The 25,029-nt window shown below is 56.5% G+C and overlaps 1 protein-coding gene across 11 annotated transcripts in view; it reads left to right on the forward strand.

Moving 5' to 3' along the window:
* The window catches only part of PTK2B (protein tyrosine kinase 2 beta), a 41,014-nt gene that overhangs the window by 2,340 nt on the left and 13,645 nt on the right, over nt 1-25,029 (forward strand). For 8 of the 11 annotated variants that reach the window (XM_065833289.2, XM_065833284.2, XM_065833285.2 and 5 more), the window contains exons 2-7: nt 16,405-16,652; nt 18,367-18,545; nt 18,652-18,739; nt 19,765-19,844; nt 19,994-20,056; nt 21,236-21,290. In XM_065833289.2, coding sequence (XP_065689361.1) covers nt 16,446-16,652; nt 18,367-18,545; nt 18,652-18,739; nt 19,765-19,844; nt 19,994-20,056; nt 21,236-21,290 — 672 coding nt within the window. In that variant the 5' untranslated portion in view covers nt 16,405-16,445. Of the gene's footprint in view, nt 1-10,401; nt 10,517-10,908; nt 11,064-16,404; nt 16,653-18,366; nt 18,546-18,651; nt 18,740-19,764; nt 19,845-19,993; nt 20,057-21,235; nt 21,291-25,029 lie in introns of those variants that run through there. The other 3 variants (XM_071807198.1, XM_071807197.1, XM_071807196.1) reach the window with 3 other exon arrangements.

The raw sequence follows: 25,029 nt of genomic DNA on the forward strand, positions 1-25,029 counted from the left end.
TATTTGCCCAGCGGCGGGGCGGTTCCTGCTGGTGAACGTGTCCGTCTGTGCTCCCCGGCATAGCACAGCGGGCAAAGTCGGAGGCGGGAGCATTGTTGTCCAAGGAGGCTGATGGAACAACCCCGTGTGCTTATTCCTGGGGTGGGATGCAGCTGGGGATGCATCATCCTGGCAGAGGGCCCCCCTGGGACACGCTGCTCCTCCTGCCCCAGCCCCGGTCGGGTCCCTCTGCTCCGTACCCCCCAGCTGGAAAGGACTGGATCCCCCAGGACAGGAACAGCAGGGGATTTTTGATGCTGAGGGTGGTGAGAGCCTGGCCCAGGTTGGGCAGAGAGGTGGTGGATGAACCATCCCTGGAGACATCCCAGGCCAGGCTGGACGGGGCTCTGAGCAACCTGAGCTGCTGAAGATGTCCCTGCTCATGGCAGGGGGGGCACTGGGGGAGCTTTAATGGTCCCTTCAATCCAAACCACCCTGTGATTCGCTGATTCTGTGACTCTATGTCTGGCGTCTTGTCCAGGGATCGGGAAGGACTTGAGAGGCTTGGAGGTGCCACATGGAGCTGGGATTGTCCCCAGGAGGTGGCAGGGAGACGGTGACATTGTGTGCATGCTGATGGTGGGACCACAGGGGATGAGACACCGACGTTAGGGCAGGGAGGTGGGGAGAGGTCAGCGGCGGTGGCTTCATGGGCAAGGTGATGCTGCGAGGCTCCTCCAGCCCTTTGTTGACTTAAAACTGCACCCAGCACAGGGGTCTTTGCAGGACGAGGTGACCCTGATGTCTGTCGGGGAGGGGACAGTGTCCCGTTGCATCTGTCACATACCCCTCCTTGCTGTCACTGCAAAGAACGGGCAGGGATGCGCAGTGTGTGTGTGCACGGGGAACACACCCTGGCTTTAACCAGTGATGCTTTGCACACACTAGTGACACACACACGTGCGGGGGCACAAGTGCCACCCGTCCCCAGGCTCTACGTTCCCATGCCTTCACGCTCACCTATTATTAATATCCAGCATCAAAGGTTCTTCCAGGCGCTGGGGGCTGGGAAAAGCAGTGTCTGAATCACTTTGCGTTTTCCCCGGCTGGGTTATTACTCATCAGGGCAGATGGAGCTGGGGGCCTTCCCTGCAAAGCCGTGCGCGTGTTGGAAATGGCAAGGGTGGCAGAGCCTGTGCGATCCCCACGTCTCCTCCACCGAGGCATCGGGGTAAAACCCAGCACAAAACCCCAGGGAGACCTTTTTCTGGGGAATACGGGGGAAAAATGGCGTTTTTCCCCAGGAAAATCCTCCCGTGGCTGCTGTGGGACAGCGCTGGTGGCATCGCAGTGAAGTCACTGTGCTCTGTTTGGGGAAGCGGCTTCAAAGGGGGAACAGGAACATGACACGTTGGAGATGTGGCTCCCGTCAGCCCTGCGGGGAAGCCTCGCCGGACTCAGTTTCGGGGCGGTTTGCTATGTTTCATGTTAAAAAATGGCTAAAAAAAGCCCCCAGCTTTCAGCAGAACTGGTTCCTGTGGAGGGAAAGCCCAGCAGCCACGTTCCCCGGCTGTAGCCACCAGCGCGGCAGCTTGGCCGGTGCGCCGGGCTGAGCCGGGACGGCTGTGATGTGCAGAGAGGGGCTGGGGGGAAGGAAGTGCTGCAGATTTGAGTACGGGCTGTTTCGCTGGTCTGTGCACCCCGGAGGCCGCAGCTTTGAGCAAAGAGCCGCTTGAAGGCATGAAAAACACGACATTTTTAGGGTGAGAGTTATTTCATCCCGGGGGAAAACCAAAACCAGGGGTCTCAGAGTGTCCACTTTGCTCCTTAGAGCTGCACAGTGATGCGCTGCCCCCGGGAGGTGATTTCCGTGGAGGTTTTGGGCATCTTGGCCCTGTTAATTGCTGCAGGAGAGCTCTGCCTGTCCCTTGTCCCTGCCTGTCCTCTGCTCTTGTCCCTGCCTGCCCCCTGCTCTTGTCCCTGCATGTCCCCTGCCCTTGTCCCTGCCTGTCCCCTGCCCTGTCCCTGCTTGCCATGGGCAACCTGACCTCAATCTTGTGTTCTAAGGTGGCCCCAGTGAGTGTCACCTGGGGTGCTCGAGCTCTGAGGCTCGAGCAGAGTGTGGCACTCCCTGAAACGCTGCACACCCCGAAACGCTGCACACCCCGACATGTCGCACGCTTTTATCTTTGCATGGCATGACCAGCCACACCGCACACTTTGCCCTGTTGCACACCCGGCCACGCTGCACATCTTGCCACGTTGCACACCTGGCCAAGCTGCGTGCCCAGCACACGGTGCCGTGTTGCACACCCTGCCGCGTTGAACACTGTGCTATGTTGCACATGCACACCCAGGCATGTTGTACGTGCACACCCCGGCATGTTGCACACCCAGCCATGTTGCACACTGTGCCACGCTGCACATCTTACCACATCTCACTCCTGGCCTAGCTGCATGCTCAGCCATGCTGCACTTGCACACCTGGCCACATTGCACACTGTGCCATGTTACACATGCACACCCAACTGTGCTGCACTTGCACACCCGGCTGCATTGCACACTGTGCCATGTTACACATGCACACCCAGCCACGCTGCACTTGCACACCCGGCCACATTGCACACTGTGCCATGTTACACATGCACACCCAGCCGTGCTGCACTTGCACACCCGACCACATTGCACACTGTGCCATGTTACACATGCACACCCAACCGTGCTGCACTTGCACACCCGGCCACATTGCACACTGTGCCATGTTACACATGCACACCCAGCCGTGCTGCACTTGCACACCCGGCCACATTGCACACTGTGCCATGTTACACATGCACACCCAGCCATGCTGCACTTGCACACCCGGCCACATTGCACACTGTGCCATGTTGCACGTGCACACCCAGCCACGCTGCACACTGTGCCATGTTGCACATGCACACCCAGCCACACTCCACTTGCATACCCAGACACGTTGCACATACAGCCGTGTTGCACATGCACACCCAGCCACGCTACACACCCAGACACGTTGCACACTGTGCCATGTTGCACATGCCACATGCACACCCAGACACATTGCACTTGCACACCGAGCCACGTTGCACTGTCCCTTGTCATTGTCGCTGCTTGCCATGTTGCACATACAGCCATGTTACACATGCACACCCAGCCACGTTACACATGCACACCCAGCCACGCTGCACACCCAGCCGTGCTGCACATTGTGCTGCACTGCACATCTTGCCGCACTGCACACGCAGCCACGCTGCACGCTCAGCCATGCTGCACGCTGTGTCACGCTGCACGCTGTGTCACGCTGCACGCTGTCACGCTGCACGTGCACACCTGCTCACGCTGCCCACCCAGTCGTGCTGCACGCTGTGCTACGTTGCACACCTGGCCACATTGCATGCTTTGCCACACTCTGTGGACCAACCACACTTCACACCGTGCCCTGTTGCACACCCTGCCATGCTGCACGCCGTGCCATACTGCACACCGTGCCATACTGCACATCCCGCCATACTGCACACCGTGCCATACTGCACACCGTGCCATACTGCACATCCCGCCATACTGCACACCATGCCATACTGCACACCGTGCCATACTGCACATCCTGCCATACTGCACACCGTGCCATACTGCACGCCCTGCCATACTGCACACCCTGCCATACTGCACACCGTGCCATACTGCACACCGTGCCATACTACATGCCCTGCCATACTGCATGCCCTGCCATACTCCACACCATGCCATCCTGCACACCATGCCATACTGCACGCCGTGCCACACTGCACACCGTGCCATACTGCACACCGTGCCATAATGCCATACTGTACACTATGCCATACTACATGCCCTGCCATACTGCATGCCATACCATACTGCACACCCTGCCATACTGCACACCGTGCCATACTACATGCCCTGCCATACTGCACGCCCTGCCATACTGCACGCCGTGCCATACTGCACACCATGCCATACTGTACACCATGCCATACTACATGCCCTGCCATACTGCACGCCCTGCCATACTGCATGCCATACCATACTGCACACCCTACCATACTGCACACCGTGCCATACTACATGCCCTGCCATACTGCACGCCCTGCCATACTGCATGCCATACCATACTGCACACCCTACCATACTGCACGCCGTGCCATACTGCACACCCTGCCATACTGCACACCGTGCCATACTACATGCCCTGCCATACTGCACGCCCTGCCATACTGCACGCCGTGCCATACTGCACACCATGCCATACTGTACACCATGCCATACTACATGCCCTGCCATACTGCACGCCCTGCCATACTGCATGCCATACCATACTGCACACCCTGCCATACTGCACAACCTGCCATACTGTACACCATGCCATACTGCACGCCATACCATACTGCACACCATGCCATACTGTACACCCTGCCATACTACATGCCCTGCCATACTGCACGCCCTGCCATACTGCACACCCTGCCATACTGCACACCGTGCCACACTGCACGCCATGCCATACTGCACACCCTGCCATACTGCACACCATGCCATACTGCACGCCGTACCATACTGCACACCGTGCCATACTGCACACAGTGCCATACTGCACACCGTACCATACTGCACACCACGCCATACTGCACACCATGACACATCGCACATCTTGCCACGCTGCCCACCCAGCCGCGTTGCACGTCCCGCTCCCCCTGCCCAGCTATACCCCGTGCAAACCAACCCCAGGGCCGCCATCCCTTCCCTTGGCGTTGAGCAGCTGCCACGGTTTCACCCGAGCTGGTAATGTAATATAAGAGCTGCTTGCTCACCCCTGAATAGGAGAGAGAATTGAAAGGGAAGGGAGAAACTTGTGGATCGAGATGAACCGTTTAATAGAACAGCAAAATACTAATACACTATGAGTAATAAGATGTATACAATAGAAATAGAACATAAAGTAAAAGATGCTCAGTGCAATTGCTCAGGAACTGTCTGCACCGAGCAGCCAGTCCCAGGCAGCAGAACCTGGTCCCGAACAGCTGATTTGGGGAGAAAAGAGAGAAAAAGGCAGAAAGGCCCAGATTCCTCTGCAAAAAAGGCTGATGAAAGGCTGAAATGAATAAACTCCCAAACAGTTCTCCATCCTGGTTCCAAAAAACCCTAAGGTGAAAGATTCCCGACTCTCCTTAAATAGGAAGCGTGATGCTGATGGCACGGAATATTGTCACTGATCAGCCCGATGTCAACCAAGGTCTGTCCCATGGCGTCCCCTTCCCGCTGCCCCACACCTATGGGCAGAGACCTGGGCTCTCAGAAAACAGCAATCAAAACTATCCTGGGGTGTTACCCGCGTGTTCCCAAACTGAACGTGAACAGTGACTGCGCTGGCTGTGAAAAGGAAAGGTTTCTAACTGCATGGAGAAAATATAACTAATTAATTAATTAGCTAATTAATTAATTTGCAGTCAAACCAGGAGGAGGAAGGGGATTTGCCTTCCCCTCCCTCTGCCACTAGAGCCAGAGGCAAAATACCTGCCAGGATCTGGCCTGGCCCCATGGGGCCCTGCTGGGGCGGCTTCCAGCACCCGGGGAATTTCCCCTTGGCAGAAATTGGGTTGTTTTGCTGCCCGGTTTGATCTCCAGAGGCTGAAACACCGAGGGATTTCAGGTGGGAAATCCCCACACCCTTCCCCTTGCAGAGATGGCACCGGATGCTCTGTAGCATCCCTGGCATCCCAAGGGGGGTGACATGGAATGAAGCCACATCTCCCCCCCTGAGACCTGCACTCCTGGCCACGAGTCAAAAAAACCCCTTGACATGAAAAATTAGACACCTCATACTGAAAGAAGTTTAGAAATTGAGGGAGGTAAAGGGGGATAAACATTGATATTTGGCCTGTGCTGGTCCATCTGCAGCTCAGGTTGGGTGGGCAGAGCGTTGAAGGCGCCTCAGGGCATCACTTGGTTTATATTTAATTTAAAAAAAAAAGTGATTTAAAATGCTTATCTGTCTAAGAAAAGGGCTGAAAACTTTGCAAAGAGACTTCCAGTTTGGTGGCGAGCAGGTTTTGCGTAACCCCGTGCGGCTACGTGATAGCACCCCATGGAAATGATTGCCGAGCAAGAGAAGAAAATGCTTAATTAAATGACAGCAATGAATTTCCCCCCGATCTCAGCTGAATTCCCCTGCAAACTTCCCACATTTTGCAAACCCAGCCCAGCGTGCTGGGACCGCGCAGCTCCAACCCGGGCTTGGGAGGTGGTTGCGAAGCCATATAGGGCAGTATAGATAATTCAGTGTGACCGCGACCGAGGGCTTTTCCAGGCTGTGGCGGAGCAGCTGGGGCTTGAAATTCCCATTTGATGCAGGGGAAGGGCTGGAGGAGCTGGAGCTTTGCACCCAGGTGGGAAATTTCTACCCCCAAAATGCCACAGCCCCACCAGGAGTTTTGCAGATGAGTTTCCTTCAGCAAGCTGAGATGAATATAAGCGGAATTAATGTCAGCACCCGGGGTTTCTACCCCAGACCCTCTTTTTTCCTTCCCCTTTCCCAAAATGAAGCATGAGCAGCATCTCCCGTGGTCCCCAGGGTTGCCTGGCGACCGGGAGTGATGCTTAGCGACCAGGGCCAAAAAGTGATGCTGCGAGCCCTCTCCTGCTCCGGTTCCTTCTCCCCCAGCAAGGTTCCTGGGAAATACGCCCACCCTGCTCCTGGGAAGCTGATTTCCCTCCCCAAGGGGCGGCTTTGATGCTGCTATGGGGTTATTTTTAGCCCGGTGACATTTTGTGAGCTGGGGTGGTTTGGTTTTGGGGGGAAGGCTGAGCCCCACCACCCCTTGGCCTGGGGATGCTGCTCAGCTCTGTCCTCTCGCATCACCCTGGAACAAAAAGCATCTCCCGCATCCCTCCTCAATGCTTTTGCATCGCTTCCCCGGGCTGATTTTGGGCGCTTTTCCAGCCTATTGGCACGTTTGACCCTTTTCCTGACACCACAGTCGCATCGTTCTGGCTGGGGCGGTGTTGGACCCGTTTGCGGTGTGGAGGTGCAAGAAAAAAAGCACGGACCAAATGATAATTCCATTATTAATTGCAGGAGTGAGTGGGAGCTGCAGGATGATCCCGTGATACAGGATTGAAGCACCAGAGCCATGGGACCTTGATCCCAGGTTTCAGAGCCTCCCCGTGACCCTTTTTGTGCCTGGCAGCTGCAGGGGGGTATGAAACCACAGCTTTGCCGGATCAGCTGTGAGTTGTGTCTCTCCGACCATAAAAGATGAGGGATTTTGGGTGGACCCCTTGTCCCACAAAGCTGCTCGGGGGGTGTCTTTTCCCCCTGTGGGATTGCACCTGGTTGGATCAGCGGAGGTACCGATGGCTCTGGCATGGCAGGAAGATCTCAATAGGGGTGCGGACCAGAAGGGATGGTTGTAGCGAACTTTGCATCTGAAACCCGGGCAGTCTGCCCTGGGAGAGGATGCTATGCCCCCCCACAGCTATAGGGCCCACAAATACTTGGGGGGTGCTTGCAGAGCTTCCCTGGCTGGGGAGGAGGTGGCCAGGAGCAGTTAGCAGTGCTCAGAGGGGACATGTTGTCCTCAAGACTGGGTACCACGTTGGTCACGGCCAAACAAAAGCGGGGTTGGGGGTCCCTGAGCCCCTCACCGTGATGCATCCTCATGGGGAGCCCCACACGGGCATCCTGTCACCTCGGGGATCCGCAGCCTGTTGTCCCCATCTCCCGGTGAGCCCTTCCTCCCCAGATGGTCCTGCCTCATCCCATCCCTGCTCCAGACAGGCAGTGCCGCTCGGCGCCGGGAACATGGAGATCTGTGCCCGTGCCTGAGTCAGCCCCTCCGGCTGAGCTGCCGCGCGTGGGCTGTGCCGGCAGCTCGCCGGCTGTTGTTGTTAATTCCCCGGGAACGTGTCGCCGGTGCCGGCCGTCGCATGGGCTGACGGGGTGCAGGTCGCAGTCACCGCGTTGGGATGGGAGGTGGGATGTGGGGGAAAATGGGATGCGGGGTGGGAGATGGGGGGTGATGGGATGCAGGGAGAGGTGGGATGGGAGAGGGGATGCAGGGGGAGATAGGATGGGAGATGAGATGTGAGATGGGATGCAGGGGGAGATGGGATGCAGGATGGGAGATGGGATGCAGCTGACGATGGAATGTGGGGGAAAATGGGATGCAGGATGGGAGATGGGATGTGTGGGGTGATGGGATGTGTGGGGTGATGGGATGCAGGGAGAGATGGGATGGGAGATGGGATGCAGGGGGAGATGGGATGCAGGATGGGAGATGGGATGCAGCAGACGATGGGATGTGGGGGAAAATGGGATGCAGGATGGGAGATGGGATGTGTGGGGTGATGGGATGTGTGGGGTGATGGGATGCAGGGAGAGATGGGATGGGAGATGGGATGCAGGGGGAGATGGGATGCAGGATGGGAGATGGGATGCAGCAGACGATGGGATGTGGGGGAAAATGGGATGCAGGATGGGAGATGGGATGTGGAAGGTGATGGGATGTGTGGGGTGATGGGATGTGTGGGGTGATGGGATGCAGGGAGAGATGGGATGGGAGATGGGATGCAGGGGGAGATGTGGTGCAGGATGGGAGATGGGATGCAGCAGACGATGGGATGTGGGGGAAAATGGGATGCAGGATGGGAGATGGGATGTGGAAGGTGATGGGATGTGTGGGGTGATGGGATGCAGGGAGACATGGGATGGGAGGTGGGATGCTGCAGGTGATGCGATGCAAGAGGAGATCAGATGCATGGAGAGATGGGGTGCAGGAGGAGATGGAATGGGAGATGGGGTGCAGGGGGAGATTGGATGGGGCCTGGTGATATTCAGGGAGAAATGGGATGTGGGATGGGAGATGAGATGCATGGAGACATGGGATGCAGGAGGAGATGGGATGCAGGGGGTGATGGGATACAGAGGGATATAGGATGATGGGGGAGATGGGATATGGGGGTGATGGCACGCGGGGCGAGGAGAAGGGATGCAGGAGGTGCTGGGATGCAGGAGGTGTTGGGATGCAGGGAGAGATGAGATGCAGGGGGTGATGTGGTATAGGGGGGTGATGTGACGCAGGGGAAGGTGGGATGTGGGTCCATGCCCAGCCCTGCACCCAAAACCAACCCCACCGATGTTTTCCCAGTCTGAAAAATGTGGGAGCCTGCCTGGAGAGGGGGATACTCCCCCACAGGAGATAGAACGAGGGGTCCTGGGCTGCTGTTGTAGCAGGATGGTGTCAGATGGACGGAAACATGATGGAACCTGAGAGTTTGGGGGGACACTCGTCATCTGCTGGGGGTGATTGCAGCTGTTGTGGGGAGCTGCTGCACTGGGCATGGGGGTGTCAGTGGGGGGCTGTGTTTTGGGGTCTCTCAGCAGAGCGGATGGTGCTTCTATACCTGCTTCAAACCCCCCTCAGGCGGCCAGGCAGGAGCCTGTGTCATTTCCTTTAGCTTTGCGAAACACAGGTTTCCTCTGCGGGGACATCACGTGAGGAGCCCTCGGTCCCCATCCTCCCCCAGTGCTGCCTGCCTGGGCTGGGGGACAGGGACAGCGGGACCCTCCCAGTGCCCCCAGCCAGCTCCCACCGCTGGGCCACTCTCCCACCTCCCATCCCACCTCCAAGGGCTGTTGCATCCCAGCATTGTCTTGCGTTTTCCAGGGATGTGTCAGGTCCAGCTGGTGTGAAAACCCACAGGGATGAACCCTCGTTGGTGGGAATGGGGAGAGATGCCCCGGGGGGCAGAATGGGGGATGGAGGACGGGGGTGGGATGGGATGGGATGGGATGGGGTGGAATGGAATGGAATGGAATGGAATGGAATGGAATGGAATGGAATGCAGGACCCCCCGCAGAGGTTTGTACCAGGCTGGAGCTCAGCTCCCAGCTGTCACCGAGGTCCCAGCAGCACCCTGAGGACACTCACCGTGTTTCTGTGTCACTGACCCTCCATACCTGGCCAGGATCTACATCAGGACGGCAAAACCCTGCTTCCCGCTGGGGACAGGGCTGGAGTGATGGATGGGAGCTGGGCAAGGCAGATTTGGGGTAGATACAGAGAATAAGAGATAAAGCTGGGAGCTCCCACCCCCTCTCCCAGTGAAATGGTGGAAACTCACTGGTTTCGGTGGCGGAGCAGGGCTGGAGTGTGGTGCCAAACAGGGGGAGAGCCCGGCTGTTCCCTGGGGAACCGAGCAATAAAGCCGTGAGTCATTTAAATACCTGCATAGATAGGGGAAGGGCCGGGGGCAGAGCAGGCAGCCCTGCCTGCTGGGGCCCTGCCTGTGCATCCTGTCCCCTGCCTTTGGGGTGGCTCCGGCTGGGCTGGGGTCCCCACGCTGTGGGTGGACAACGGGGACAGAGTTGCATGGAGCCAGGATCCAACTTGGCCGAGAAAAGGGGATGAGGATGGTCCAAAGCGGGGTGCGCTGGGTCCCGGCGTGAGGGATGATGGAGCCCACGGGGCTGGTTGGCAGCCAGAGACCCTCCTGGGTGACCAGGGTGAGTCACAAGTCCCCATTGTCCCCATCCTCTGCTTCCCACGGGGTCCTCGCGTTGCATCCCCCCCGTGTTTTGGGGTTGCGGCATCGCTCGGTGGGCTTTGGGGTTTGCGGAGGAGGGGGATGCGCGCTGCCTGCATCTGCTGCCTGCTGCCTGCGTCTGCCACCCCGCACTGCGACCACCCAGACGAGTTGGTCCCGGACTGGGTGGGCCGTGCCTCAGTTTCCCCATCCGTATGCCGGGCTCAAGCAGCCGCTTGCGGCACGCGTGTGAGCCTGCCTACGCGTGGGCTCTGCCTGCTGCCTGCCTGCAGCCTGCCTGCTGCCTGCTGCCTGCCCGCTGCCTGCCCGCTGCCTGCTGCCGGGGTGCTACGCAAATGCCTCTGCGCACACTTATCAGCCGCAGCAGGAAGCGCCCGCTCCGTCAGCGCGGCCTCGCCGTGGGGACACAGGGGACGGCCACCTTGCTGTAAGTGTCACTTGCCTCCTGCTCCCCCATCCCTGGGCACCCCGGGGTGTGACGGTGCGACCGAGACCCTCACCACAAGGTGAGTGGAGGGCTGAGCGCTTGCACCCTCATCACACAGAATCAGGGAAGGGGATGGGGGGGTTCAGTGTGTCCCTGGGGCAGGACGAGGTGGGGGCCGCCAGCCCAGGTGTGTCGGGGTCTGGGCTGGAGCTGGAGGAAGCGGCACTTGGGGCACCGAACTTTTCCGAGAGTGTGCGAGTGACCGGAAAAAAACTTCCTGGTCTGTGCTGTGTTGGGTGCGGGACGGGGGTGGCTCCGAGCGGCCGCGGGGCCGTTCCGGGCTGTCACCCGCAGGAGAAGGGAACAGGGGCTGGTGGGGGGGACACGGAGGGTGCAGCGAGGGGACACTGGTGGTGGTGGAAGCTCTCGGTTTCATTTCATGGGCTCCTCCGTCACCATCTACCCGACTGGGGCTGCATCGTGTCTGACATGGTTTGGGACAAATCTGGGGTCCCATGGGATGTGCCCCCACCCTGGAAGGGAGGTAGTGCCTTTGCTGCCATCCCCAGCTTTATTTTGAACTAATATCTTGGCCCAGGCAAGGTGGGGATGTTTCCAGGGGGGTACAAGGGCTGTGAGACTTGGGGTGCTTGGCTGGGGGGCCTGGAGCTGTCCCTTGCGTCTATGCTGGGCTTGAGGGGACATCAAAACGTGGGATGTGCCCTTGTTCACCCCAGTGGCCTCCAGCCCTGTCAGACTCTGGTCAGGATGGTCAGAGGTGCTGCCGAGGGACAGCGGGATGCTCCCTGGGAGCTGTTGTTATCCATGGGTTGTTATCCATGGGATGTTATCCATGGGATACTCTCTGCAGGATGCTGGTATCCATGGGATATTATCCATAGGATACTCTCTGCAGGATGCTGGTATGCATGGGGTGGTATCCATGGGATGCTCTCCACAGGATGCTGGTATCCATGGGATGCTCCCTGTGGGATGCAGAGGTATGGATTTGATGGGCGGGCTGTTCGGCGGATGAGGAACTGACTGGATGGTTGAACCCAGAGAGTGGTGGTCAATGGCACAATGTCTGGATGGACACCAGTGACAAGTGGTGTCCCTTGGGGATCTGTGCTGGGACCAAGACTAATTAATATCTTCATCAATGACACAGTGGGATCGAGAGCACCCGCAGCAAGGTTGCGGGTGACACCAAGCTGAGTGGTGCAGGGGACACACCTGAGGGATGGGATCCACCCAGAGGGACCTGGACAAGCTGGAGCAGTGGGGCCATGTGGACATCATGAGGTTCAACAAGGCCAAGTGCAAGGTCCTGCACCTGGGTCAGGGCAACCCCGGTATCGGTCCAGGCTGGGGGTGCAGGGATGGGGAGCAGCCCCAGGAGAAGGACTTGGGGTGCTGGGGTGAGACATTGGCCATGACCCGGCCGTGTGCGCTGGCAGCCCAGAACCCACCCGTGTCCTGGGCTGCGTCCCCAGCCCCGTGAGCAGCAGGTTTGGGGGGGATTGTGCCCCTCTGCTCCGCTCTGGTGAGACCCCCCTGCAGTGCTGGTCCAGCTCTGGGTCCTCAGCACAGGACACACATGGAGCTGCTGGAGAGGGGCCAGAGGAGCCCCAGGAATGACCCGAGGCTGGAACAGCTCTGCTGGGAGGACAGGCTGAGAGAGTTGGGGGGTTCAGCTGGAGAGGAGAAGCTCGGGGAGACCTTAGTGTGGCCTTTCAGTGCTTAAAAGGGGTTGAGAAGAAAGATGGGGACAGACTTTTGAGCAGGGCCTGTTGTGATAGGACAAGGAGTAATGGGTTTAAACTAAAGGAGGGAGATTCAGGCGGAACAGAATGCAGAAATTGTTTGTGCTGAGGGTGGTGAGAGCCTGGCCCAGGTTGGCCAGAGAGGTGGTGGATGAACCATCCCTGAAGACATCCCAGGCCAGGCTGGACGGGGCTCTGAGCAACCTGAGCTGCTGAAGATGTCCCTGCTCATGGCAGGGGGGGCTGGGGGATCTTTAATGGTCCCTTCAACCCAAACCATCCTGTGATTCTGTGATGCCATTACCCATGGGATGTTATCCATGAGATGCGCCCTGCAGGATGCTGTTATCCATGGGATGCTCTCTCTCTGCATCCTGCTCCTCAGCAGCATCATTCCTCAATGCAGGGACACAAACGGGATATCCAGCCCCAGCCTTGACCCCACGGGTTCCCCGAGAGGGCAAGAGGACAAACTGTGGGCACGGGGAAAGCAGAAAATGAAGAGAAAGTGGGGAAAAAGAAGAACTAGAGCAAAACATTCCCCGCACATGCTCTGAGAAATGCCGGCTTCCTAAGTCAGCAACTCCCGTGCTCAACCAGGGGCTGAGTTCCCTCTCCCTGGGGCCTGGCTTGGGTCGTTGTCCCCACTGCGACATCCCCTGCGAGGGTCCCTCTGATACAGGATGCAGGATTTGCTTTTTAGATACGTATTTTAGATATGTCTCGGAGGAGAAGCTCTTTGGGTACCAGCATCCTCCACAGAGCTGCAGCAAAGCCTCAAGTGGAACATTTCTGCGCCTGCTACCGAGCTGGGACAGGGGATTTACTGATTTTACTTTATCCTCTTGCTGGTTGATCCCCATTTAGCAGAAATGAAGGGGTGAATTGAATAGTTTTTCTCCTTAGAGGGCTGGCATGCTGGTCCTGCTCTGACACCATCCTCAGCTCTTTGCTGTTTCTCACCGCTCTAATTCTAATGTATCAACTCAGTAGAGATCAAGGTCTGTGCTTCTAACAGTTGCTAGGATAAATGCTTAACAACATATACTTTTATCTGGCTTAAAGGATGGGACATTCAGGGGGATTGCTCCCAAGTTCCTGAAATTGTGCATGCAGAGAAGTTTCAAAGCCTTAATGTTCAACATGACTATAAATTATTTATATCTGTCATCATGATGGCTGATCAACTTCTATCTGTCTTTTGAAATTTAATCAAAGTGGATTGGATAAAACTAAATGGAAGGTTTATTTATGTGGTCGTGAGTTAACTTCCAGGGGTGTTAAGGCTGTATTTTATTCAGGAGAAGGAACGTTTCATATACAACTTCACTGCTTTGGTTTTGTGTTTTGAGTCATCGCAGTTCACATCCCTGTGCCCGCCGAGCTGTGTGCGGAGGCGAGGATGCTGCTGCCTCGCTCAGCTTCACGTTGAGCATCCCATCTCCATCGTACCCACGCTCCATCGCAACCGTGGGGATACGGAGCCTTTTTGCCTGTTCCCTTACCTGGAAAACAAAGTTTGGGGCTGTCCGCGTGTTGTACCCACAGCAAACCCCTTTGCACGGACCCTAAAGCGTCAGGTGATGCCGTGTGTATTTTTAGGCCGGTGACTCAAGCAAGATGCTTTAAAAAGACGACGGTGGCGGGGGGACAGCACACGGCGTCCCCATAGCACGCGGGGCTGTCATTGTAAAACCGCCGGGATGCACCCTGCAAACGATGGTGCGATCCCAGCGAGGAGCAAGGAACAGGGAGAGAAAAGCTGGATTTGGGAAGGGTCCCTGCTGCCATCTCCTTGCTGTAGGTTTTTTCTTGCTGTAGGGTTTTTCTTGTTGCAGAGTTTTATTTCTTTGCTCTTGGTTTTGCAGAGGTCGGTGATGGGGCAGTGGCTGCAGCCCCCGCCTGCTCTTCGTGCTTGTGGTGTGGGACAAGTGGCCTTGAAGGGACAGGGTTTAGTGCCAGTGTTGGGTTAATGGTTGGACTCGATGCTCTTGAGGGTCTTTTCCAACCAAAATGATTCTGTGCTTTATGTTTGGGCTGGGGTGGCTGATGTTGATGAGCACCGGTCCTGAGAGAACCACAGAATCAGTTTGATTGGAAAAGCTCTTCAAGATCCTCAAGTCCAATCATTAAATGAACCCTGGCACTGCCCCACGTCCCTGAGAACCTCATGTCCGTCTGTCCAGCCCTCCAGGGATGGTGACTCCAGCACTGCCCTGGGCAGCCTGTTCCAATGCCCCACAGCCCTTTGGGGAAGAAATTGTTCCCCACATCCAACCTCAACCTCCCCTGGCGCAACTTGAGGCCGTTTCCTCTGCTCCTGGCGCTTGTTCCTGGGGAGCAGAGCCCGACCCCCCTGGCTCCAAGCTCCTTTCAGGTGGTGCAGAGGGTGATTGCCGTGTTGCAAACCCCAGTGGCACACACGAGAGCTGTGACGCTCCTGTTTGTTTAATCAGTAACTCAAGGACCGAGCTGAGCTGGGCTCCAGCTCAGAAACAGCCTAATGGGTGAACTTCCGTATTTTTCTATATTTATTATTTTTATTGCACACCTACAAAAGAGTGGTTCGGAGCAGCTCTTTGCAAACCCGAATTTACCGCGGGGCTGGCTGCAGGTGAAGGGATGTGCTGGCTGGTTTTCTGCTCATTGAGGTTCCCTGCAAAGCTCGGTGCTGGCCTGAGAAACCAGCAACAAGGCTGAGACAAACCCTGTGCCCTTGCTGGGCTTATGTGAGCTGAGTTTACCCGGTCTCAGCTGGCTCCATGTCGAGAGAGGTGGGGAAAACAGCCCAGAGCATCCTCCGTGCCACCCCAAAATCCACCCGAAGAGGAAAAGTTTGAATAAACCAAGCCCCACACATCCCATTCAACTCTTTTTCTCAGCGAAAGAAATACTCAAAACCACTTCCCTTCTGGCTCAAATGACACTTTTTGAGCTGGCTTCTGGGTTTTGTCCCCTCTAAAAATAAAAGAGCACATTGATATAAACCAGTATCACCCTTCTAGCTGAGAAGGAACTGGCTTGTTCACCCCAGTTTGCTCTTTAATGGGTTTTCTATGCAAAACTCTCTGCTAAAATGCAGCTACATTGGGGGGTCACGTTGTTGACCCCCAGCTGCAGGTCCCTGTACTGGGATGGTGCAGCCTGAAGCTTTTACCTGGGTTTTATGGGGGGAGAAAATGGTGAGTGCTGGGGACGCAGGGGTCCCTGGAGGTAACAGGGACACAGGTATTGCTCTGGAGGTGATGGGGACACAGAGATGTTGGTCTGGAGGTGACAGGGACACAAAGGTGCTGCCTGGAGGAGAAGGGACATAGAGGTGATGGGACACAGAAGTTCTGCTCTGGAGGTGACAAGGACACAGAGATGTTGCTCTGGAGGTGACAAGGACACCAGGCTCTGCCAGAGGTGCTGGGCTGGGTGACACTGGTGGCCGTGCGCGACCGGGGCTGTGTGACAGGACACAGGCCACCCTTGTCCCATTCTGTTGTCCCTCCCCACCTCTGCCTCCATCTCTCCATCCCTTCCATCCATCCCTTCCCCGTGCACTCCAGGGTGTCCTCACTGTCCCCACCTGCCTCCCCCATCCCCCTGACCCTCTCCCAACCCCGTCCCCAGGGTCCCCGAGGTGCCAGCGCGCTGTCTGTCCCGCAGGGAAGGGATGCTCAGCCCCTAGCACCCCCGGCGTGGTGACAATGACGTCCATCCCCGAGGCCTTGGGTCGCCCACGGAGCAGCTCGTCCCGCAGCCTGGCCGGGACGCTGGAGGCCACGCTGGGCATGGGGACGTTGGACATGGACAAGGAGGAGATGCGCATCCTCAAGGTCTGCTTCTACAGCAACAGCTTCAACCTGGGCAAGAACTTCAAGCTGGTGAAGTGTCCCGTCACGACGGAGATCCGGGTAGGTGGGGAGAGGGCGATGGGGCAGCGCACGGGGGGTGTTTTGTCCACCCAACGTCAGAGCCGGCTCCATTCCAGACATTGGGCTGAACACAAGGAAGAAATTGTTTGTGCTGAGGGTGGTGAGAGCCTGGCCCAGGTTGGGCAGAGAGGTGGTGGCTGAACCATCCCTGGAGACATCCCAGGCCAGGCTGGACGGGGCTCTGAGCAACCTGAGCTGGTGAAGATGTCCCTGCTCATGGCAGGGGTGGCACTGGGGGAGCTTTTGAGGTCCCTCCAACCCAAACCATCCTGTGGTTCTATGGTGATTCAGACACTCTTTCCCCTGGCGTGGGCACCCCATGGCTGAGAAGCACCAAAACCTGGAGAGCAGGGAGAAAATTTGGCCATCTCTGGTGGCCCAATAGGAGCTTGGAGAGGACAAGGGCTTGTTGTCCCCACTGGCGGTTCCTGCAGTGAGGATCTGCCCCAGCGAGTCACTACTGGTCCCTTTTGTGGGCAGCAAAGTGGAGTTTCCAGGCCCTGGTTCACCTCGCCCTGGAGGAGACACCCCAGGGCACAGTGATGCTGGGAGCGATGGGACAAGTGGGTCTTGGAATGGGTGACACTGACCCTTGCTTGAGACATCCATTGCAATGAAATCACAGGGAGATGACCGGAGCACAGCTGAGCTGGGGGTTGTTCCTCAGCTGGTGGGACACGGAGGGGGACAGGGCTGTCCCATCCCCAGGAGGAGATGGCATGGCAGAAGGTTTCAGAGGAGTGGTCAGGGCAGGAGAGGACTTGTCGTGTTGGGAAGGAGATGCCTGGGTAGGGGAAATGCAAGAGAAGCCATAAGAGGAAAGGTGATGGGGCTGCAGCTTCCTCACAAGGGGAGGAAGAGGAGCAGGTGCCAGATGCTTCTCTTTAGTGACCAGTGACAGAGCCCAGGGAATGGCAGAAGATGTGCCAGGGAGGGTCAGTGGGACATGAGGCAAAGGTTCTGCACCCAGAGGTGCTGGACACTGAACAGGCTCCCAGGGAGGGGTCACGGCCCAACCTGACAGTGTTCAAGAAGAGAGTGGACAGCGTCCTCAGACACACGGGGTGACCTGTGGGGTGTCCTGTGCAGGGACAGACGTTGGACTCCATGATCCGGGTGGGTCCTTCCAGCTCAGGACATTCTATGAGTCCATGAAATGACAACGGTCTGGCTGTCCCCAAGGTCTGGCTGTCCCCAGGGTAGGGCTGGGAGCGCAGGAATGGTGGTCGCTCCTCAGAAACAGCTTGGCCACCAGATGTATCAATAACCATCAGCTCTTGGTTGGCTTTTTGGGTACCAGGGTGAGAGCAGAGGCCCCTCTGGGTACCAGAGCTCTCCAGCAGCACCAGTGTCTGCTTTGCTCCCTGCTTACAACTCATGCTGTGCACCGGGTGTAGCTCAGCTGAGGTGCAAGGAAGGCTGGAAATGACCCAACTGGGCTTTTATCCCTGACCAAACAACCTCTGGGAGGTTGGATAAGACATGTCCAGGCTGTGGGTTGCTGCAGAGCAAGGTGGAGGCATCTCTGGAGGCTTCACCTGGAGATGGCTGGGGCTGGTGGCTGTGCCTGGGGCTGTATTTTTGCTCCGGGGATATTTCTGTTGCAATTTTGCTGCGTTTCCTCCTCGTTTTCCCGCTACCTGGAGCCCAGCTGGGGCTGCTGGGGTCTCAACCCTGCTGCGTCCCTCCCCAGGAGGTGATCAGGTCCATCCTGGTGAGCGGCCGCATCGGGCCCGACATCAAGCTGGCCGAGTGCTACGGGCTGCGCCTGAAGCACGTCAAGTCGGACGAGATCCACTGGCTGCACCCGGACCTGACGGTGGGCGAAGTGCAGGAGAAGTACGAATGTCTACACCTGGAAGCCGAGTGGAGGTAGGACCTCATGGGGGTGGTGTCCCCCTCCGTGTCCCCACACCCACCCAGGGACACAGGAAAACTCCTGCGGTGTGATTCTCATGGAGGGGCTCTCTGTTGCCAGGTACGACCTCCAGATCCGCTACCTGCCGGAGGATTTCATGGAGCGCTTCCAAGAGGACAGGACCACCTTGCTCTACTTCTACCAGCAGGTCAGAGATGACCCTGGGGATCTTCTAGCTCCAGCCAGCTCTACTCTCCAGCCACCCTGATCCCTCCTCCCACCTCCAGGAGGATGTTTCCTCCTCCCCAGCCCCAAAAATGTGGGTCCTGAGAGCCCCAAGACCTTGCAGCCCGTTTACCCTCACCCTGGGCTGCTGATGGATGGCCCCTTGGGGTCCATCCTGCTGCTGGCTCTGTGCATCTCCAGCGGGGACAGCTGATCCCAGCTTTGTCAGCCCCCTCCTACATCTGCTGCATCCCAGTGTGGGACATTAGAGGGCACAAACCCTGCAAGTGTCCCCTGCAAGTGTCCCCTGCCAGCATCCCCTGCCAGTATCCCTGTGACCATCCCCTGCCAGCATCCCCTGCCAGTATCCCTGTGACCATCCCCTGCCAGCATCCCTGTAAGTGTCCCCTGCAAGAATTCCCTGTGAGCATCCCTGTAAGCATCCCTGCCAGCATCCCCTGCAAATGTCCCATCAGCATCCCCTGTGGGCATCCCATACGAGCATCCCCTGCCAGCATCCCTTGTGAGGATCCCTGTGAGCGCATCCCTGTGACCATCCCTTACAACCATCCCCTGCAATCATGTTCTGCAAACATTCCCTACAAACATCCCTTGCAAACATCCCCTGTGAGCATCTCTGAGCATCCCCTGCCAGCATTCCCTGTGACCATCCCTTGCAAGCATCCCATGCCAGCATCCTTTGCAAGTGTCCCACATGAGCATCTCCTGCGAGCATCCCCTGCAAGCATCCCATATGAGCACCCCTGCAAGCATCTTTGCCAGTATCCCAGTATCTCCTGCAAGCATCCCCTGCCATCACCCCTTACGAACATCCCCTATGAGCATCCTCTGTGAGTCTCCCATACCAGCATCCCATATGAACATCCCATACGAGCATCTCATATGAATATCCCATATGAGCATCCCATATGAACACCCCATATGAGCATCCCCTGCCAGCACCCCCGTGAATGCCCCTGCACCCCCTGACCGCGCGTCTCCTCGCAGCTCCGCAGCGAGTACATGCAGAACTACGCCAGCAAGGTGAGCGAGGGCATGGCCCTGCAGCTGGGCTGCCTGGAGCTCAGGTACGTGTCCCTGCCTGTCCCGGCCCCTCTGCAGCAGCGGGAGGGCTGGGGGAGATGGGAACGGGGCTGGGGGCATGGCAGGGGTTGCAGGATGGGGGGATGTGGCGGGGGGACACGAACGCAGGGCTGATGTCCCCCCCATCCGGCAGGAGGTTTTACAAGGACATGCCTCACAACGCGCTGGAGAAGAAATCCAACTTCGAGTTCCTGGAGTGAGTAGGCACAGCACCCACCCCGGGCAGAAACCCCCATACCCCAAACTCCCATCCCTGCCAGCCTGCCCCCAGGGGCTGGGGTGCTGCAGGCAGCCTTCCTCATCCTCTCGCAGCTCCTCATCCTCCCGCAGCTCCTCATCCCCTCGCAGCTCCTCATCCTCCTGCATCTCCTCATCCCCCTGCAGCTCTTCATGCCCCCACAGCTCCTCATCCTCCTGCATCTCCTCATCCCCCTGCAGCTCTTCATCCCCCCACAGCTCTTCATCCCCCTGCAGCTCCTCATCCCCCCACAGCTCTTCATCCCCCTGCAGCTCCTCATCCTCCTGCATCTCCTCATCCCCCTGCAGCTCCTCATTCCCTTGTAGCTCCTCATCCTCCCGCAGCTCTTCATCCCCCTGCAGCTCCTCATCCTCCCACAGCTCCTCATCCTCCTGCAGCTCCTCATTCCCCTGTAGCTCCTCATCCTCCCGCAGCTCTTCATCCCTCTGCACCTCTTCATCCCCCCGCAGCTCCTCATCCTCCCACAGATCCTCATTCCCCTGTAGCTCCTCATCCTCCCGCAGCTCCTCATTCCCCTGTAGCTCCTCATCCTCCCGCAGCTCTTCATCCCTCTGCACCTCTTCATCCCCCCGCAGCTCCTCATCCTCCCACAGATCCTCATTCCCCTGTAGCTCCTCATCCTCCCGCAGCTCTTCATCCCCCTGCAGCTCTTCATCCCCCTGCAGCTCTTCATCCCCCTGCAGCTCCTCATCCTCCCACAGCTCTTCATCCACCTGCAGCTCCTCATCCGCCCGCAGCTCCTCATCCTCCCGCAGCTCTTCATCCTCCTGCAGCTCCTCATCCCCCCGCAGCTCTTCATCCCCCCACAGCTCTTCATCCCCTCGCAGCTCCTCATCCTCCTGCATCTCCTCATCCCCCTGCAGCTCTTCATCCCCCCACAGCTCCTCATCGCCCCACAGCTCCTCATCCTCCCCAGCTATGATTGCTGCTGATGGGCAGGATGCAGGAGGGGATACAGGAACCTTTCACCCTCTGCTGGGTGGGCGGTTTCTCCCCCAGGAGCCTCCCCTTGCTCTCAACACCCACTTTTCTTGGTGCATGCCCACCTGCACTGGTCTGCAACACCTGGGGGGTCCCCATGGGGCCATTAACATGCGGGGGGTCTCTACTCTGCAGGAAGGAGGTGGGCCTGGACCTCTTCTTCCCCAGCCAGATGCAGGAGAACCTGAAGGTAAGGGATGCATGTAGGGGGATAGGTGCGTGCAAGAAGAGCGGGGTGCGTGGGTGCAAGGGCTGTGGGAGGGCACAGATGTGGTTGGGGTGCTTGTGTGCACGCAGCGAGGCGTGCACGGAGATTAGCACGTGGTCACGCATGTGGAGATAGATCCACATGCACACACGCATGTACATGTCTGGATAAGTGCACATCTGGGCCAGCTGTGCGCATCAGCATGCGTGAGTGTGTCTGCACAGGCGTGTATATGTGCATCCACCCACACCTGCAGAGCTTTGCACACACGCATTAAGGTGTTTGTGCCTCTGTGTGCGTGTTCACATGCAGGCCCGTGTGTGTATCAGTGTGCACGGGTGGATTTGCATGTATAGGCGTGTCCGCTTGCACATGTCAAGGGGGATTTGCATGCGTGTGCATATGTGTGGGGGTAGATTTCTGTCTTCAGGTGACTGCATGCGTGCACATGTTCATGTACATGCATGTGTCCATGTGTGTGCACATGTCCTTGCACGTGCACATGCCTGTGTGCATGCACTGTCCACGTGTGTGCATGTGTCCATTTGTGTGCACATGTCCATGTGTGTGCACGTGTCCGTGTGCACGCACATAACCACGTGTCTGTGTGTGTCCATGTGTCCATGCGTGTGTCCATACCTATGTCCCACGTGTCTGTGCGTATGCGTGTGTCCACGTACATGCACGTGTCCGTGTACATGCATGTGCCCCCGTGCACATGTGTCTGTGTACCTGCATGTGTCCACATGTCCATGTGTGTGCACGTGTCTGTGCGTGTGCACTTGTCTGTGTCCGTGCATGTATCCGTGTGTGTGCATGTTTCTGTGTCTGTGCACATCCACGTCTGTGTGTCGAGGTTTGATTGCAGGGTGACAGTAAAACCATAGCAGATGTATTGTTAACCTTCTTTCCCCCCACTTCCCCCTTCAGCCCTTCACTCTCCCCCCCTTCCCACTCAGCACAGGTGATTGGGAGGGAAAGGAGGACAGAGATAAGAGAGCTGGAAAAATTAAAACTGTTTTACTAATGCTACTGATAAAATAGAGGAAAATAATACAAAATATACAAAACCAATCTTGAAAGTCCCAGCAACTACTCTGGCACCCGAAGTCCTGGACTGGACTCTGCGGCCTGTGGAACTGGGTTCAGTCTGTCACTGGCCTCAGTTTGCAGGGACGACTCGCAAGGTCCTCTCCTAATGTCGCCATAGGGAAAAGGGACGAGATCCTTGTGATCTCCCACTTTTATATGAATTATCCCGTGAATGGGATGTTATGCTCCGTTGGTCAGTTTCTGGTCCCCTGTTTCTTGTTGCCCCTCTGGCAAGATGTGCATCCATCCTTTCTTATCAATGACCTTGCATTCCATTGCTGTGTCTACCAGAACATTTATCTGGCTCTTCAGGAAAATGCAGCTAACATGAAGCTTTAGCTGACAGGCAAATTCACTAAAAGAGAAACTTGTTTTTAACAAAACCAGCACACTGTGTATGTGCATGTATCTGTGTGTGCACGTTTCTGTGTCCGTGCACATGTCCACGTCTGTGTATGTGCATGTATCTGTGTGTGTGCACGTTTCTGTGTCCGTGCACGTGTCTGTGTACATGCATGTGTCTGTGTGTGCACGTTTCTCTGTACATGTCCATATTTGTGTATGTGCACGTATCCATGTGTGTGCACGTTTCCGTGTCTGTGCACATGTCCATATCTGTGTATGTGCACGTATCCATGTGTGTGCACGTTTCCATGTCCGTGCACATGTCCATATCTGTGTATGTGCACGTATCCATGTGTGTGCACGTTTCCGTGTCCGTGCACATGTCCATATCTGTGTATGTGCACGTATCCATGTGTGCGCACGTTTCCATGTCCGTGCACATGTCCATATCTGTGTATGTGCACGTATCCATGTGTGCGCACGTTTCCATGTCTGTGCACATGTCCATATCTGTGTATGTGCACGTATCCATGTGTGCGCACGTTTCCATGTCCGTGCACATGTCCATATCTGTGTATGTGCACGTATCCATGTGTGCGCACGTTTCCATGTCCGTGCACATGTCCATATCTGTGTATGTGCACGTATCCATGTGTGTGCACGTTTCCATGTCTGTGCACATGTCCATATCTGTGTATGTGCATGTATCCATGTGTGTGCACGTTTCTGTGTCCATGCACGTGTCTGTGTATGTGCATGTATCTGTGTGTGCACGTTTCTCTGTACATGTCCATATCTATGCATGTGCATGTCTCTGTGTATGCATGTTTCCGTGTCCGTGCACGTCCTTGTCTGTGTACATGCACGTATCCATGTCCGTGCACATTTCTGTGTCTGTGCACATGTCCATATCTGTGTATGTGCATGTATCCATGTATGTGCACGTTTCTGTGTCCATGCACGTGTCCATATCTGTGTATGTGCATGTATCTGTGTGTGTGCACGTTTCCGTGTCCATGCATATATATCCATGTCTGTGTCCATGCATGTATCCACGTGTGCGCACGTTTCCATGTCCGTGCACATGTCCATATCTGTGTATGTGCACGTATCCATGTGTGTGCACGTTTCTGTGTCCGTGTATATATATCCATGTCTGTGTATGTGCATGTATCCACGTGTGCGCACGTTTCCATGTCCGTGCACGTGTCCATATCTGTGTATGTGCACGTATCCATGTGTGTGCACGTTTCCGTGTCCGTGCACGTGTCCATATCTGTGTATGTGCATGTATCTGTGTGTGCACGTTTCCATGTCCGTGCACATGTCCATATCTGTGTATGTGCACGTATCCATGTGTGTGCACGTTTCCGTGTCCGTGCACATGTCCATATCTGTGTATGTGCACGTATCCATGTGTGTGCACGTTTCCGTGTCCGTGCACATGTCCATATCTGTGTATGTGCACGTATCCATGTGTGTGCACGTTTCCGTGTCCATGCACATGTCCATATCTGTGTATGTGCACGTATCCATGTGTGTGCACGTTTCCGTGTCCGTGCACGTGTCCATATCTGTGTATGTGCATGTATCTTTGTGTGCACGTTTCCATGTCCGTGCACATGTCCATATCTGTGTATGTGCACGTATCCATGTGTGTGCACGTTTCCGTGTCCGTGCACATGTCCATATCTGTGTATGTGCACGTATCCATGTGTGTGCACGTTTCCGTGTCCGTGCACATGTCCATATCTGTGTATGTGCACGTATCCATGTGTGTGCACGTTTCCGTGTCCGTGCACATGTCCATATCTGTGTATGTGCATGTATCTGTGTGTGCACGTTTCCATGTCCGTGCACATGTCCATATCTGTGTATGTGCACGTATCCATGTGTGTGCACGTTTCCATGTCCGTGCACATGTCCATATCTGTGTATGTGCACGTATCCATGTGTGTGCACGTTTCCATGTCCGTGCACATGTCCATATCTGTGTATGTGCACGTATCAATGTGTGTGCACGTTTCCGTGTCCGTGCACATGTCCATATCTGTGTATGTGCATGTATCCATGTGTGTGCACGTTTCCGTGTCCATGCACATGTCCATATCTGTGTATGTGCACGTATCCATGTGTGTGCACGTTTCCGTGTCCGTGCACATGTCCATATCTGTGTATGTGCACGTATCCATGTGTGTGCACGTTTCCGTGTCCGTGCGCCTGTCCGTGTGCATCCCGCCGCGTGCCCCGCAGAGCCGGGGTGCCCAGCATCCGCTGTGCCCGC

Source organism: Patagioenas fasciata, chromosome 3 (genome assembly GCF_037038585.1).
Source record: "Patagioenas fasciata isolate bPatFas1 chromosome 3, bPatFas1.hap1, whole genome shotgun sequence".
Taxonomy (NCBI): domain Eukaryota; kingdom Metazoa; phylum Chordata; class Aves; order Columbiformes; family Columbidae; genus Patagioenas; species Patagioenas fasciata.